This window comes from Carettochelys insculpta, chromosome 20 (genome assembly GCF_033958435.1).
Source record: "Carettochelys insculpta isolate YL-2023 chromosome 20, ASM3395843v1, whole genome shotgun sequence".
NCBI classification, from domain to species: Eukaryota; Metazoa; Chordata; order Testudines; family Carettochelyidae; genus Carettochelys; species Carettochelys insculpta.
In genome coordinates, this window is record NC_134156.1 from 24,374,953 (window position 1) to 24,391,839 (window position 16,887).

At 57.4% G+C, this 16,887-nt stretch overlaps 1 protein-coding gene and 1 long non-coding RNA gene across 3 annotated transcripts in view; one reads left to right on the forward strand and one right to left on the reverse strand.

The window, feature by feature from the left end:
• Positions 1 to 12,300, forward strand: part of SLC38A10 (solute carrier family 38 member 10) — a 48,462-nt gene extending 36,162 nt beyond the window's left edge. Inside the window, exons 12-16 of one of the 2 annotated variants that reach the window (XM_075014682.1) lie at positions 2,637 to 2,816; positions 3,137 to 3,595; positions 4,176 to 4,298; positions 8,702 to 8,881; positions 9,013 to 12,300. In XM_075014682.1, coding sequence (XP_074870783.1) covers positions 2,637 to 2,816; positions 3,137 to 3,595; positions 4,176 to 4,298; positions 8,702 to 8,881; positions 9,013 to 10,157 — 2,087 coding nt within the window. In that variant the 3' untranslated portion in view covers positions 10,158 to 12,300. The remainder of the gene's footprint in view (positions 1 to 2,636; positions 2,817 to 3,136; positions 3,596 to 4,175; positions 4,299 to 8,701; positions 8,882 to 9,012) is intronic. The other variant, XM_075014683.1, reaches the window with a different exon arrangement.
• Positions 12,301 to 14,249: 1,949 nt separating this feature from the next.
• LOC142023606 (uncharacterized) lies at positions 14,250 to 16,826 on the reverse strand. Its single transcript, XR_012648267.1, has 3 exons — positions 16,699 to 16,826; positions 14,801 to 14,907; positions 14,250 to 14,274 (listed from the first exon to the last, which is right to left on the reverse strand). It is a non-coding gene; the product is annotated as an uncharacterized LOC142023606 (long non-coding RNA).
• Between the last annotated feature and the right edge of the window lie 61 nt (positions 16,827 to 16,887).

The window sequence follows — 16,887 nt, forward strand, 5'->3', positions numbered from 1 at the left end:
TTTGCTTGTAAAGTCCAGCGCCACTCATAAAACATTCAGAGGCCCAGCATTACTGTAACGTTATCCAAAGGGACCCAAAAGGCGACGGTACAGTTAGTGGTTATTACACATCCTGAGCAAAATTGTTCTTTGCAAACCACATATAGCTCCTTATAGGTTTCCATGCAGCATGCAAAGCCATTAATTCACGCCCAGATGATGAACTTAATTTTCTTTCCTGCTGAGAAAATGACAGCTTAGAGGCAACTTGGTCTTATTACGGAGTGGAGGATTTAGCTTTTTGTGCTGGGCTGTGTGGCTTTTGAAACGTGCGTAACCCTGCTAGCCATCTCATGATTTACGACCCATCCCTGCTACAGCCCTGGGGCCTTCGCTGGTGCTTGCCTCATATAGGGGAGCCTGCAGGGGTTTCACCTGCTGGACAGCCACAGGTTCAGATGACCAGGTCGCTTGGTTAAGGTGGTGTGACAGGCAGAGGTGGGAGCCCTGCTTTCATTTAACTACCTACTTACCCCTCAGACAGGAGGCTTGATGTGTTTGGCTCCCACAAACCTGGTTGTTTTGCTTGTGAAATATAGGGATCGCCATAGAGTTAACCCTAACCTGGCCCCCTGGAACGCTGTCAGTGCACATCTCTACAGACCCCACAAGGATGGTGGTGCCTGGTTGTCAGGGGGCCCCGTAACAATTGGGTTGAGCTTTGCGGGGGCTGACCCAGTAACTTGTGGATTGTGAGGTGTGCTCCCTGCGAGCTGAGCATGTGGACGGCTGCCCCAGAGACAGCCAGGTGCTGCCCTGCTGATTAGCAGAGTGCCCACAGCCAACAGCATGTTGGTGGTGCACAGCCGCGCAGGCCTTGGTGCACAGAACAAAATTTATTCCGCCCGTGGACGGCAAAGGTTCGCAAGAGCCTTGCTTGTGAGGCTAGAATTTGGCTGGGAGCACGCTTGCTGTGGAGGGCAGAGCAGTCACCACGCCTTGGCAGGGACCCTGCCATCCTCCCAGGGTTTGCTGAGAAATGCTCAGGGTCCCCCTTCCCCTGATTCTGCCTGGAAGGCAAAGTGGGTTTCTCTCCCTCTAAGGAGAGGGTTGTAGAGAGGGCCCCAAGCTGGGGCTTGTCGCATGTGACAGGCGGCTGGTTGGTGGTCTGCGGAGAGTGACAGAGCCACGTGCTAGGAAAGAGAAAGTGACAATCTGCGGGGGACTCGGCGTGGCAGGGACACCTTCCCCATACCCTCGTGGCACAGCCACACGGCAAGAACCTCTCCTGCCAGCTGGCTGCTTTCCATCGGTTCACCCAGCAGGCACGGGCCCTGCATCTTCCCGACGAAGGGGCACTAGGGCTCCGTGCATTAGCAAGGCTGCACGTGCAGGCGGTGTGACCTGTGGTGTCGCCGTTGCCTCGCTCCCCTTCTGCTCCTGCAAGATTTACTTAGCCAGAGCAACCGTGGAAACCACAAAGACTTGAAGGAGTTTCACAACCTGGTGCGGTGCTTCAGGGCAAAGGTTCTACATCTCCAGCCGGGCTTCTGACCCAGGCTTGGCTCTGGGGCTGTTCTGTCTCTTTCCCATCTTGTGTAAGACCTGCCGTGGTGGCAGGATCCCTTTCCCATGAATTCATCTGGTAACGTGCAGCCCCCGTGACAGGGAGGGGCGGGAGAGCACTGGAAGACGTTCGCAGAATGAATTCCCCAGAGGGGCTTGGCGGGAGGCTGGAGAAGTGTGCTCTTGTGACAGAGGGGAATAGATATTTCAGCGTTCATTGGGCAGGAAAAGCTCCGTGTGATTTCATCCCCCAGCAGCTGGAAACCATGCGAGTCCCTCCTCTGCAGATGAAGTTCCCCGACGTTTCCATTGGGTGGGCTCTGCTGAGAACCGCTTATGGGCGGCCCCTTATTCCCATTCCATAGATTGCAGCCAGAGGGGACCAGGCGAACATCTGGGCTGACTTCTTGTGCAACGCAAGCCAGAGAGTCCCTCCCAGTAATCTTGTGGCAGGTCCCACTCGCGTTTTGGTTACAGCAGCGCTTGGAGAAGTGCAGCAAGAGATGGGAGGGCGTCACCTCCCCTGGAAGTTTGTTCCAAGGTTCTAATCACCCTCATGGTTAAAATTCGGTGCCTGATCTGTGTCACGCAGCCTCCGCCCCCCGACTTCGGTCCCATAACATCCCTGGGCCCGTTGCAGCCATTGGTCTTGCAAAGAAGTAATGTTAGGAAACTCTTTGATGTGCCTCTTTCTTGTCTTGAGTGTAGCCTGGCCGCTGGAAAGGAGGGGGCGCCGGGCCCCAGTGAGGCCACCACTGGCTGCTGCTGGGCTGGGAACCCTTGCTCTCCGAGAGGTGAAAAGTAGCTCACCAAGCCAGGCAAAGCACGCCGGACCAATGCTGCCCCCCGGTGGCAATCCTGGGTAGCCGGCTGCTTTCCTCCAGCCGCTTGATAGGGTTAAATTGCCTTTGTTCTCAGGGTGTGTTGGGACGGGTGATGGCTGGGGAAGGAACTGAAGCGCTGACAACGGACCGAGGCACTGGGAAGACCCGTGCCACTCGGCTGGACAGCCAGGATTGCAGCTGTTCCTTTTATAGACTGACTGTGCAGCCATGTGTCACCTCATTCAGCTAACTGTGCCGCACTTACAGGCCCGGAGCCAGTCGCCGAAGAGGCAGAGGACGGCCGCAATGAACCGAAGCTGCCGAAGGCGAAGGAAGAGATGGAGCAGCCGCAGATCAAGGTGCCCATGGATGTGCCCAAGAGGGACGAAGTGAAGGAGAAGCAGGACGAGGAAGTGCAGCTCGATCGGCCTGACCGGGGTATTGGAGGTGGGGCTGGGGAGGGGCGAGCGCTCTGGAGCTTGGAGGTGCGGCGTGGCGTGCTCGGAAGGGGTGGCTAGCGGGCTTACAGCAGAAAACTGTCACAGTTCCGCCCCTGTCCTGGCTGGTCCCTCCCGCCTCGGCTCAGCCCAGCTGCTTCCCTAGCTCGCTGCACCTGCTGGCACATGGCTAGGGAGCAAGGGCAGCTCGCTGGGAGGGGTGATGTGTCGGGGCAGGAGTTACACACAGATATGACCTGGCTCTGCGGGGGGGTGGTTCCCCCTAATTCTGCCACCACTGATAGTCCCGTCCCCCCCGCTTCTCCCCAGGGATCGCTTTACCCGTGGGAGAAGCCCACCGCCACGAGCCGCCTGTCCCCCATGATGCTGTGGTTGTAGACGAGGGGCAGGACCGGGAGGAGTCCGAGGAGAACAAAGCTCTGCGTGAGGCGGCAGACGCTAATCTGCCCAGGCCGGCAGCGGAGAAGGCAGCTCCACTGGATCCCAAGAGAGAGGAGCCCAACATGGAGGCAGGAAAGGAAGCCAGGGCCCAGAGCCCGCCCCAGGGAAAACTGGACAGTCCCCTCGACAAGCAGCAGAATGCCCCGGAGGGGCAGCGAGATGGCCGACCACTGTACAAAGATCTGGAGCCCGCCAAGCAGCTGGTCGAGACGAGGTCGCTGGCTGTCCTAGCTGAGGGTGAGAAGGGAGCCCAGGCCCAGGCTGGGAGGGAACAGCCTGGGAACCTCGCTGTGGCTGGGAAGTCCCCAGAGAAGGAAATGGACCCGGGTAAGTCATCTCTACTTCTCTGAGCAAAGTGTCCTCGTGTCCTGCCGTTCTCCCCTGAGGCGAGGGCAGGGCAGGGCAGCCGCTGGTTCCTCCGGCCCACCTTCCGGGGTTCCTTTGACTGCCACCAGATTAGCATGTGAATGTGCGCAGCCCCTTCGGCAGCTGGCGGGGGAAAGGAGGAATCTGGCGTCTTTGACAGCTCCTATAATGTCTGTCAAACAATTGTTTGCGAGTCTGCTAAATGTCAGGTGCCGTGCTGTGGTTGTGTGGCTCACAGCTCGCTGGGGATGTGGAGTTGGGAGCCCTTGACAGGTAACACATTGCTAAGTGCCCATCTGAAAGCTAGCGCGGACGCGTCTCGCATTTTAATTGGCGCAGGTAGTTAGCATTGGCTCGCTGCCAGGAGCCTATGAGGTTGTTAAATATTTTTTTTATTACTTCCCTTGCAGTTGTCAGGTTGGATATAAACTGCGTTGGCTGGGGGTGGGGGGGAGGCGGGACAGTGTGGAGCAGTTTTTAGAGATCATCTGCCGCGTCTTCCTTCCCAAGCAAAGACGTCAGCTGGTGGGTCTGTCCGCAGGTGAGAAGCAGGAGCCGCTCCCGCCCAACAGGCTGGACCCTGCACCAGCACAGCAGCTGGAGCAGCGAGGGATCCGAAATGCTGAGGACAAGCGGCAGGGGAACGCCGACAGCAAGCTGGAGGGTGAGTCTGCCCCCGGCCGGGTGCAGGAAGTGGGGTTCAGCCCACTGTGTCGCCAGGCAGGGGAGGGATGTGCAGCCCACGCTGGCTGGTCGGGGTGGTTGGGATCGTGTAACCTTAGGTCAGTGGTTCCGACCGGCTTTTCGCTACCTGCCATTACGTGCGTGGACCTTCTGCCCGGCTGGGTGCCGAGGGGAGGCCCAGGGTGTGTCGCTGCAGAAGAAGCCTGTCCCACACTCATCCCACGCAGCGGCAACTCCTGCCTAGTGGAGCTGGGCCCGGTTCTGCACTCCAGGGTTGTAACCCAGCCCAGCCCTGTGACCCGTCAGAAATCGCACGGCTGGGGAAAACGTGGCCAAGAAGGTGCGAATGCTTAGGGCGGCTTGAGGGGCTAAAGGCTGCAGGGGAGGCTGGTGTGGTTTGTGCCGGCCCTGCTGGGGCTGGGATCCATGCTGGACTGTAGATGGGCCTCTCCCTTCGGTCCTGGCTCCTCCCGGCGCCCACACACAATCGTAGGGCCCAGAGCCGAGTCCCTGGGGAAACGAGCAAAGTCAGACTAGAACCGCCCAGCGCCTTCAGCAGTGGGAAAGGCCACGTCCTTGGCCGGCTCTGCCGGTTCCCGCCCTCGTGGCTGTGTGGCGGCTCCTGACACAGGGAGGCCGGCAGCGTTAAACTGCTCCAGAGGGGGAACTGGCCCGTCTGCACGCCCGTCCGACTTGCCCAGCGCTGCCTTTGCTCTTTGCCGGGGTTCGGAGCCTGCTGCCTCTTGGCCGGCACAGAGGGTCTGGTTGGGCAGTCACAGCATTAGGGGTGTTGCAGCCATTAGCTGGTTAAAGGGTAGCGCTTAGCGGTTCTAACCTAGCGCCTGCTGCCTGGCCTCCCACGTGGCCCCCAGGTCCCACCAGTGGTGCCGCTGCGACCGAGGATCCTGCCATAGCCAGGCACTCCGGCCCACTGGCCCTTCTGCAGCCAGGGCTGCTCGAGCTCGGTGCAGCTGGCCGTGTTGGGGGTCGCTGGCAAGGGCCGGTTAGCTAGTAAACCTCATGCTTACCAGCATGCTGATTAACCCTTTCACACTCCTAGAGGGCATGTCTTTCCGTGGCCACACGTTCCCAGCAAAGACGTGCTCCCGTTCCTGGCATCCTACAAGTAGCAGGGGCTTCAGGGGGGTGAGGACTCCGGGGGGCCAGTCAGAGCCACCACCCAGGCTGCTGGAGCCACAGTGGTCTTAGTGGGCTACCGTGTGTCTGGCAGCCAGCTGCCATCTAGACCGACCCCGCAACATTTGTAGCTTCTGCCTGTCTGGGGTGGAGGGACAAAATCCAAGTCTCAGTCCCAGGTCGCGGCTGCTCATGCTCAGTTCTCACGTTCTCGCCACTGGGGCCGGAGAGCGGCATGAGAGCCCCACTGGCAGAACCCTGGTAGCTCATGTGTGACCCGTGCTCACAGCTTTGTACCCGAGCAGACCAGGCTCCCCCACAGCCCAAGAGCAGGTTGACTGCTGGTGCAACGAATTCCCGGGTGAGGCCGGGTGACATCCAGGGATCCTCAGTGACACATCCCATGTCCTACCCTGAGTAAGCTCTGCACCATGTGACGTCGAATGTGCCACACCCCAAGAGGCTGCAGCTTTGCAACGTGCGTGGGATGTGAGTGCAGGCGGCTGTTCCTGCAGGGCCTGGTAGAACGAAGCCCTTGTCTGGTCCTCCTCTGGCCGTGTCCTGAAGGTGCCTTCCCTGGGTTGTGCTCCTGAAAGTTTCTTTGATGCTTTTGCTTTGTTCGTTGGCTTTGAAAGAAAAATCACCGTTTCCCTAATCTGTTTCTCTTCCTTACACTTCTCAATGGGACTGAAACAGCTGAGATTAAAAAGCTAGTAGCAGGTATGGACCCCGTCTGGGATTGCAAAGAGGGTTTGAAATCCCAGGATCTCAGTGCAGCGCGCATGGCCTTTGCTCTTGTGAATGCGCTGCATGAGCTGCTCTCCCCGGGGAAGGAGTCAGTGCCATGTGACACAGGCCTGGGGGCTGCAGTGGGGTGTAAGAGCGTGTGTGGGGCTTGTGGCGTTCTGCTGTGCAGGGCCGAACCCCCCCCCCCCCCACTGAGAGAAGCAGGAGGAAATGTTGGTGTCCAGCTGGGGCCCACAGCTCTCCGGCGTGATGGCTCCCTACTGACAGTCTGTTCTCGCTGGGCTCCCCTTCCCAGCTGCTGAATTGCAGCCTTTTGTGGTGCCCGAGGCCTGCGGCATTGCACTATTAAATGGCTTCTGGTGTTTATATCAGAGGTGTGTATAACCTGGCTCATGGCTGAACATGGTTCTCTCCAGAGGGGTTGGGCGGGGGTGGCCCTGGTGGCTTTGGGAGGGGTTACGCAGGCTTTTAAAAATCTCCATGAGAACCAGTGCAATGGGGCTTTGGGCCTCCTCCTTCTGCCTGGCTGCTCAAACGGACCTTGCTCAGCTGCTGGAGTGCAGTCCCCCGAAAGCGAGAGTCAGGCGCTTTCTGTTTGCACCGCCTGCTGAGCACAGCGCTAAAGGCAACAGAAAGGGGCGAGGGGGAAGCTGTACTGTGCCAGGGATTTCACTCCCCTGCCCATAATGGAGCTTTTGTACACGGGAATAGAAGGGGAAATTCCAGAGTCGCTGCTTGTTTTATAGGGTTCCACTGCGCACTGAAAATATTCCCCTTTATTCGCCTGGCGGGTTATTAGCAGGACAACTTCCCTTTTTAATTTAAGTGGCATTTTACAGGCTGTTAATCTTTGCCATGAGTTCCTTTGGGCACAATATTAGGGAAACTCCCAGAGTTTGGAGCAATGCCACGAGCCGTGTTTTGCATCACACGGTATGTGCAACGGGTGCCTTTCCTAAGAAGAGGGCCAGGCACTTCTCCATACAGACAGGGGGTCTGTGGTTTGCATCCTGCATGTGGCTTGCTCAGTGCTTGGCTCACATCACGGCCGTGTTTCTAGGCCCTGACTTCTGAGCACTGCACTAGCTCATAAATTCCAGCAGAAACAGTCTGTGCCCCCCGGGCATGAGGGTCTGTGCAGCCCAGCGACCAGGTTTCAGTCGTGGTTTGGTAACACGCAAAGTCTTATGACACGGTTTGGCCGTGTCCTCCCAGCATGCTTGTGAGCACCAGTTCACTTCAGCTCCCCTTGGATGACATTTACTCCAGGCCAGCGACTGATTCCCTCGACGAAAGGCTGCAAAGTGCCTCCTGCAGCCTTCTAGCCCCATGAGCCTGGCCCATGTGTCATCCAGGGCAGCCGTGGGTTAGATTGCTGCTGTTCAGCTGCACCCCCCGAGTATGAGGCAGTGGCGTTGTCTTCCCGACCCTGCGCCTGCTGCTAGGCATCCCTCACTGGTCAGCTGAAAGCACTGGGGCGGGGGGGTCACTTCCGGGGAAAGGAGGCGGGGTTTCCCCGGCCCTACCGCCAGATAGCCTTGGCCATTGGAGAGGCCAGAATCAGTTGCCATTCGTTGCAGGCAGTGCAGATACTGCGTGGCTGGGTGCAAATACTCGGGTAGACTCCCTCGCTCTCAGCAGGGCTCTGCCAGACTCCTTGGCATTGGTTCCTGTGCTGTAGAAAGTAGCCGAGTTATTGGCCTTTGCTCCACTGTAGCTCCGAGGAAAAGGGTTAGACTCACTGAAATGAAGGATCTCCATGGGCCGGAGCTAGAAGTTCTGTGTCAAGCTCCAGCAGAGGTAATTGCAGACCCTGGCAGCAGTCAGAACCGCCCGCTCCATCCCTTGGGGCTTTGAAAAGCAGATGTCTCCCTGCTTTGAATCCGTGCAGCTGTTGACCACCTTGCTTCAGAGACCTTCCCCCTTCCAGGATGAATGCGAGTGCACTAGTTTGTCTTGCTTGTCTCCTGCGCTTTTGTGTGAGACGCAGCCTCCAGCTCCTGCCGCTCTTTGCTCTGGCTGTGCAAGTTAGCTGCAGCCCCCTGGTGCTCCCTTAGACGGGGGGGTGTGCGCACGTGTGCAGGGGGAATCAGACCGGAGTAGTCACCCTCTGCCTCCACGCACGCCTGTTTGCACCTGGCCGCTGTGATCGCTCAGCTCCCGTGCCCGGTACAGGATCTCTGTGCTGCTGATAGCAGGCCCTAGTGCAGTGCCCTTGTTCCTCCTGAAGGCAGTAGGGCTGTGTGAGGAGCAGGGCACTGCTCGAGGTGAGGAAGGGTATCGCAGTCGAGCCGGAAAGTGTTACAGTGCTGGAGAGGGTCTCCTGAGGCCCAAGGCGAAGGAGATCTATTGAAACGAACTGTGCCCCCCGTTACGGTGGGGAGAAGCATGTGCCCACCTAGCCCTCTCCTCCCAATACCACCCGCAGTGTAAGGCGCTGTTCTTCTGCCCCCAACCGGCTTCATTGTCTCCTCCCCACCCCCACTTGTTTACCATTAGAAGCTGGGAAGGCAAAGGGGCTTGATCACGACGTCCTGCTGCAGGTGATTAAAGAACAGCAGGTGCAGCACAAGCAGCTACTAGACCAGCAGGCGAAACTGCTCGCTGTGATTGAGGAGCAGCATAAGGAAATCCACCAGCAGAGGCAGGAGGAGGGAGGCGATGAGAAACCCAATCCGGGTAAGGATGTGGCTGGAGAGCACCTGGGGCTGGCGGGTTTGCAGGGCTGCGTAACGGGTAGGAGCACGGTGGAGATGGGAGCATCACTGCTGGTCCTGAACTAAAAAGACCTTTCTTCCCGTTTTCTGCAGCGGAAGTTCCACAAGAGCCTGCTGTGCCTCTGGCAAAGGACCAAGATGTTAAAGCAGATGCTGCCAAGGAGATACTGAACCCTCCTGAGCCAGCCCTGGGTAATCAGCCTGTTGTCTTAGCAGAGCAGCATCTGGGGAATGTAGATCGTCCAGAAGAGGCTGGGCACAGAGCAAGAAACATGGCTCCAGTTCGCGTTGGCGTAGATGGACCTGGAATTCCTGAGGCTCCTCCTGACGGTGGGAAGGTCCCAAAGCACGAGGCGAACAAAGTTGTTAAAAACGCTCGAGAGAACTTGGGGGACCTGCTTCACAGCGATGATTCACAACCTGCTGATGCCGTGGGACATGCAGTGGAAGCAGCAGGAAACCATCCACAGAAGATACCCCTGGCCAAGGATGTGGGAGGAAGCCATGAAGCCAGGGAAGCAGGAGAGGTGGTGGCAGATGAGCGGGCAAGGGCTGTTAAAGCTCAGGGGCCAGCAGCAGATGCTCCAGAACAAGTCTTTGGTGCAGACACTAAAGCCAAACCAGTGAATAAAGAGACCAACGACCCAGAACTTCCACTGGACTCTTCAGATAAACAGCAGGCGAGGGAGAGCCTCGTGCAGCACGAACCGCTGAGAACTGGAAATGAGGACAGGGCTGATGCAGCTGGCAGCAAACAGCAGCAGGTCGCGCAGGCCAGCAAGATGGAAGCTGAGAAAGACGTGCTCCAGCAGAAGGCAGTGGATGTGGAGAAGAGCCCTCAGGGAAGCCACCTGAACAAGCAAAAGATCCTGGATGAAAAACTTCTCAAAGACCCTGACAAGAAGGCGGCCTTTGAGAATGAGTTTTCCTTAAAGCGTGAGAAGGGAGCAGCTCCCCCTGGGGATCAGAAACCAGACCAGGAGAAGGTCAAACCCAACCGGGATCTGAAGCTGCAGGCTGACCTAGACCTCCGCAGGAGGAGACGGGACCTGCCGCCTCACCTGGAGGAGGAGTCCGAGCTGAAGGGAGGTGTCCTTATTGGTCTTAACCCCCTTCCGGATGTGAAAGTGAACGACCTCCGCAGTGCCCTGGAAACGCGATTAAACCAGGCGGTCGGAGGCGCTCAGCAGGTGGTTCACAGTCGGCAGATCAAACAAATGGCAGAGGAGGATGTGTGATTAGACCAGGCCTTGCTCTGCTGGGGACTGAGGCTATTTCCGTTTCTTGCCAAACTTAACGTCCACGGTATTGAATGTTCAGGTTAGCAAGTGGTCAGCTGCTGACGGCCCAGGCCAGTAGCACTTAACGTCAGCTGGTTCCCAACAGAACTTGGGCTGATCCTGACCTCAGAGTACTCTCTCCATGGAACTGGGGCCACCCTGGCCCGTCCACTTACTTCTCGTCTTGTCTGTTAACGTCTTGCCAGGGTTTGTCACTGGGGTGACTGGAGCGTCAGTGTCGCTGATGCGGAAGCTCGGCAGCCCTGTGGCTTCCCATGCCCCCCGCATTTGCAGAGGCTGCGTGCTGTTTCATTCCTGTTGCAATTGCCTTGTCCACTCTGCCCTGTCCAGTATCGGGGCGTGGCAGTACCCAGGCGGCTCGTACCATCTCCTGGCAAATGGTCCTCCAGCAAGCTCTCCAGGCCTTTAGAAGGGGAACTTGCTGCAACTCCACCACTTCTCCTGGGACGTTGGGACCTGCGCTGGGAATACGTCCACGAGAAATGAGCTAACCAGTTGCGGGGGTACAGTTCCTCAGTGGAAAGTCGTGTGTCTCTTGTGTGTGCTGGGAATATCAGTCTAGTTAATGTAAGATGCTGCCTTAAATGGGCACCACAGCTACAGTTGTGCTGCCGCTTCTTCCCAGGGATCATTCACTGGCCACATACGAGCAATAACGAGGCGCTTTACCTTCTGCTCTTCCTTGGACATTGACATTTCAGATTGTGCTCTTCACCCCGAGCGCTCCTGCCCCAAGTGCATTAAGGGGCTTGTGCTGGGAACTGCAGCTCCCATCTCCCCCTCCAAAGCAGCTTGAGACTCGCTACAAGACGCAGCAGATATCCAGAAAGGAAGCGGTGATTTTAGGGGACAGTGTTGTGGAGGGTTGGCACAGGATGACGCCTCCCCACCCTTCGTAACATTTGGTATGGTTATTATCCCCCAGAGCAATTCTTCAGCGTGAGGTTAAATCCACTGAGGCTAAGCTAGGCAGGGGGACACTTGGGTAACATGTTCATGAGCAGGGGAAGATAATGCTTCTCAAAAGAATTGGTTTGTTTCAAGAGTCCCAGAGCTGGGGATCAGGAGTAAATTGTGAAGTGGAGTGAAGGCAGTCCCGTGAGTGGCAAATGCAAGGGGAAAAGTCCCTAAGCTTTCACTAGAGATTGAAATTCACCCTGCCAGGAGCCTGGGGCCCTCAGCACTGCAGCCTTTGCGCTGGGCTTTTAAACAGGAGTCCTTTGGCAACTCAGCCACAATGGCGTTTCACATCAGATCAACCTCCTGGAAGTGGGAAGAACGTTAAGTATTGTGATGGGGGTTGGGTAGCAGGAGAGGACCACTGGGGAGGAGGGAGAGGGGTGACTGCCTTCAGCCTAAGGAACTCTGAGACTTGTCTTTAAAGTCAGCCTATTATTTAACACTCTTAAATCTCCTTCTGAAAGATGCGGCGCTCATGGCAGCTGTACCTCTTCAGGAGGGGCGCTCGCATGCACCCCAGAGCGGCTGCTGCAGAGGCTTGTCCTAGCTGGGCTCTCTTGGTCTCTCCATTACCCCATCTCTAAGCAGAGCTAACCCATCTCTGGGAATCTTGTCAGTTTTGCTGTGGGGCAAGAGGACCTAGAACTGCTTCTGTGGGCTTGTGTTTGGGAATTTGAGATGCTGGGCACCCGCTTTTGGTCTTCTCTGCCAGCTGCCGAATCTCAAGTCTGCCCCCTGCTGTGAAAACTAGGCCTGCAAAGTGATGAGACTTCTAAAGGGCAACTAAACCCACCCCACACTCACCCCTGCTCGCCTCTCTTGTGTACAGGGATCTCCCTGGCTTCTGTCAGTTTAGTGTTTGGAGCCTGGGAGTACTTTCTCTTACACCTGGAGTGGTGACCACATGCTGCTACTTGCAAAGGGACCAAAGATCACTTGCACCTTCCTCAGCACCTGGAATGGGCCAGCGTTGATGGAGTTCTGTTGTCGATGATCTATTCCCAGCTGGACAAAAGCAGGGAACTTCATTACCTCTCCATGCTCAGAGCAGCTCGTATCTGCAGTGCTCAGGGGAAAGGCTGAGGAGTGGCCAAGCCAGGCAAATCAATAAAATAAGTTAAAGCATTTTGATCTGACCTCTTCTTCTTGTGAAAAGCACCACTACCCAGCTCTCAGCCCTGGGGCGATGGTTCCTGCTGTCCAGGATGGGATGGGGCAACTGAAACCCTGCCTGTGATATGCACTTGGCCTTCAGAGAACGCTACTTGTTCTGCAGTCTCCCACCCCTGCTGCAGCTAATGGCTGGAGAAAACAGCTGGGCTGTTCCTCGCTGAACAGGGACGGTGTCCTGCTGTGCCCCAAACGGGAGATGGCATGAAATGAAATGCCTTTGTTCAGCTTCACGGTGATTGCACTGAAGGCGACGTGGGGTGCAGCTTCTAGCAGGTTCACGCCCTCAGCCAGAGGTGGGCAATAATTTTCAGAGAGGTCTCCCCACAAATTGTGGTACCGGTCGCAGGCTGGTTCTGGGCCCCTTGGAAGGGGTGGGGCCTCGAGCAGAAGGGTTGGGTGTGGGGGCTACAGAGAGACAGAGCGTGCGAGTGTTGAAAGAGGAACACTGTGTGACACAGACTTTGACTGATTGTGTGCTGCAGAGTCTGACAGTGACTGCACGTATGTTGCACCGACTGGGTAGGTGTGAGAGTGACTGCACGTGCGTTGCACCGACTGGGTAGGTGTGAGAGTGACTGCACGTGCGTTGCACAGACTGGCTGCTGCTGGGCAAGTTTGAAAAAAGCCACTCTGTTTCTGCAAGGGAAATCTGTCCTGTTGTATTGTCTCCCCACTTCCCTGCTCTGCACTCCTGAGCAAGTCACTTCCCATCCATGCTTCAGACTGGAGCGGCTCCAGTGTCTCTCTCCTGATCGCTGCTCTGCAAAGACAGGGTATGCGCCTGCTGCCCCCGCACCCCAAATTCCACACTATGCTCTCCTCTCCACCCATTCCCCCTCTGCACAGCTGGCAGGAGAACCCTAGGAACAGCTTGGCTGCGGGCAGAACACATGCTGCTGGCTATAAGCGTGAACACCCTGCTCATCAGTCAGACGAGCCCACGTGAAATGCTTGGCAGCCAGATCCAGCCCCTGGGGCTGATTTTGTCTACCCTGCCCTAAACAGTGATAAGATAACTGCTCTTCAGGTGCTTTCTGGGGGCTAGTGACTCCTTCCCTGCTCTCAAGTTGCAGCTTCGAGCTACTCATGCCCACCGAGTCCACTGTAGTCATGTATTTAATACTCAACTTAAATAATATCTTTACATCAGAGACTCCTGCAGCCTTGAGACTAACCTGAGGAGCATACAATGCCAGCCACTTAGTTCAGACATGCTGCGTAGCCTTGGCCTATTTCTCCCCTTTGCAGCCATTTCAGGGCCTAGGGTTTCAAAGCTGCCACTTGAAAGCCTGTAGTCACACAGGAAGTGAAGGTTCCAGGGGGCCAGCTCTTTGGTGTACCCTGGCTTTAGCTGAACACATGCATTAGTCATCCCAGCCTGGCTGCTGCCCAGTAACTGGTGATGGGACAAAGCTAATGAAATCCTGTGAGCGATAGCCAAATCCTCTCTCAAGCAACCTCTGCTGTATTTCTGCCCACCTAGCAGTTTCTATGACTGCGGGGGAAAGGGAGGTGGAATCCTAAATTCTCAGGACAGCCTCATGACAGAGGCCAGCTCTCACAATAAGGGTAGTCTGGGACGAGACTGAAAGGAGCGTAGCCACTCATTAGACCAGATGCTTGATTGCACTGCAGTTTGTGCTACCCTGGCCAGACCGCATAGTTACATTTGAGAATGAGAGGGTCATAAAAACACTCAGATTTTGCAGTTTTATTTAAAAAAATAGCTTCCAAACAGCTATTTACATGCATTGTCTGACACAAGCCGATTTCATTATTAGACTCCCATTTCCTTTTCATTTAACAATTATGCAGAATCTTCTCCTGGTCTGGAACTACCTGATTATAGTTGGACAGACACCAGCAAGGAACTGTAGCTCGAGGTTCCAGTCCCCTGCATTGTTCACTTCCTTGTCTTTGCCTGTCAAAAGAAATGAGTCAGATAAGCTACGGGGAAGAAGATGGGGGTTTTCTGTTCAAAAATGTAATTCCTGCTCTGTTGTGAGGAATCTGCCAAAGAAGGGCCTTTTCCTGCTCCCTGGTAACTGTTTCTGATGGTCCATGAGGACTTCTCTACCTTTGCACTTAGACAGCCCCCCTCCATCATTTCAGAGTGGTTCAGCCATTCTTTCACAACTTTCTGGGTCTTATCCTGTGGCACAGACAGTGACTGGCTGAGTCACAGCTGAAAGCTAAGAGATTTCCTCATCCCAAATTCAGTGCCTTAACCACAAGACTATCCGGCAATGTGCAAAGGAATTACTGTGGGCACTTCTGACGTACTAGACTTCAGGTGCCTGAGAGCGAGTCCTAGGTCTGAGAATTACTTCCCCGCACCTATGTTTTGTACGTGGCACTGAACTGTCCAGGCCACAGCCCACTCCTAACAAGCATTCAGGAGGATGGTGCCTAAACTGTCGTGTGTACAGATATTCCTTGCAACATACTGCCTTTGTGAAGCAATCCTTCAGGGCCTTGAACTCCTCTGCGCACACATCCTTCCTCAGTTCGGCATGGCCAGCAGTCGTTTTAGCGACACACTTTCCATAGGCTGCTGCCTTAAAAAAAAAAAAAAAAAAAAAATCACACAGAGCCACCAAAATAGTCACCTGCTGCCTTCATCTTGCAGTGTCACCAACCCCAAGAGTTAAAGCATGCGGAGTCAAGCTCCTGCCCTCCCCCAGGGTCACCACCTTGGCCTAAACATGCAAAGAGGAGAGGGCCACCCAGAGCTCTTGGTTTCTCTCCCTTCCTGGACTGGGGCTGGCTCCAGAAGTTCCACTGTGGTTCTACCATAGACAAAGATAGCGAGGGCAGCTCCAACCAATATTCCGGCACTGCCTGCAGTGGTGGTGAGACCCCTAATCCCCCTACAGTGACAGTATCTTGAGTAGTGACCCCTTCTTCAGTTCCACCCAGTTCTATGCTGGAGCCCAGGCCACCGGTGTCCAAACCTCCTTCCTTATCTCCCAGAGGCTACTGCAACCAAGCCAGCAAATTTAGGGTACTGACAGTCCAGCGGCCCAGCAGTGCAGCTGAGGCAGGCCCCCTGCCCACCCTTGCTCTGCTGCTCCCCAAAGGGGCTGGCCCAGTCCTTGCAGGTGAGGATGGGGAAGTGCATGCAGGGGGTTTCTGGGGCAGCCCAATGCAACTGTGGCTAATAGGTGTCGTGGGGCCAGGCCCAGCAAGCAGCAAAGCCCCCCAGCTCCCACTTCTGGCAGGTACTGCCAAGGGGTGTGCTGGTCGCTTCAAAAGGTGCTTGAGCTAGGTACCAGCCGCGTGCCCAGGACCTGCACCCAATCTTCCCACAGAGCCTGCAACCCCCCTGCACCCCACACAGCCCCCAACCACCTCTTGCACCCCCCGCCCAGTGCCCCAATTCACCCTTACCTGCCTCCTGCACCGCCCACCCAGCGCCCCCACCCTGCCCCCCAACTCACCCCTACCCGCCTCCTGCATCCTCCACCCTGCCGCCCAACTCACCCCTACCCCCCTCCTGCACCCCCCGCCCAGAGCCCCCACCCTGCCCCCCCAACTCACCCCTACCCGCCTCCTGCATCCTCCACCCAGCGCCCCCACCCTGCCCCCCAACTCACCCCTACCCCCCTCCTGCAGCCCCCACCCTGCCGCCCAACTCACCCCTACCCCCCTCCTGCACCCCCCGCCCAGCGCCCCCACCCTGCCGCCCAACTCACCCCTACCCGCCTCCTGCATCCTCCACCCAGCGCCCCCACCCTGCCGCCCAACTCACCCCTACCCCCCTCCTGCACCCCCCGCCCAGAGCCCCCACCCTGCCCCCCAACTCACCCCTACCCCCCTCCTGCACCCCCCGCCCAGCGCCCCCACCCTGCCGCCCAGCTCACCCCTACCCCCCTCCTGCAGCCCCCGCCCAGCACCCCCACCCTGCCGCCCAACTCACCCCTACCCCCCTCCTGCACCCCCCGCCCAGAGCCCCCACCCTGCCGCCCAACTCACCCCTACCCCCCTCCTGCACCCCCCGCCCAGCGCCCCCACCCTGCCGCCCAACTCACCCCTACCCCCCTCCTGCAGCCCCCGCCCAGCGCCCCCACCCTGCCGCCCAACTCACCCCTACCCCCCTCCTGCACCCCCCGCCCAGCGCCCCCACCCTGCCGCCCAACTCACCCCTACCCGCCTCCTGCATCCTCCACCCAGCGCCCCACCCTGCCCCCCAACTCACCCTTACCCCCCGCCCAGCGCCCCCACCCTGCCCCCCAACTCACCCCTACCCGCCTCCTGCACCCCCCGCCCAATAAGAATGGGAGCAGCGAGGGGCGGACTCTGGGGCGGGGTCTCTGGTTTGGCGGACCGGACCCGCCCCGCCCACCTGCTCCCGACACCCCGCCAGCAGCTCGGGGAAGCGCCGCAGCCGCTCCCGGGCTCGGAGCCAGACGCCCTGACCCGACATCGCCGCTGCCCTACTCGCTGGGCGCCGCCATGGTGGGCCGGGCTGCGATAGGCGCTTTTCGCTGCCCGTCAAACAGCCAGGCCTCTGCTATTGGCTCTGTCTAATGAC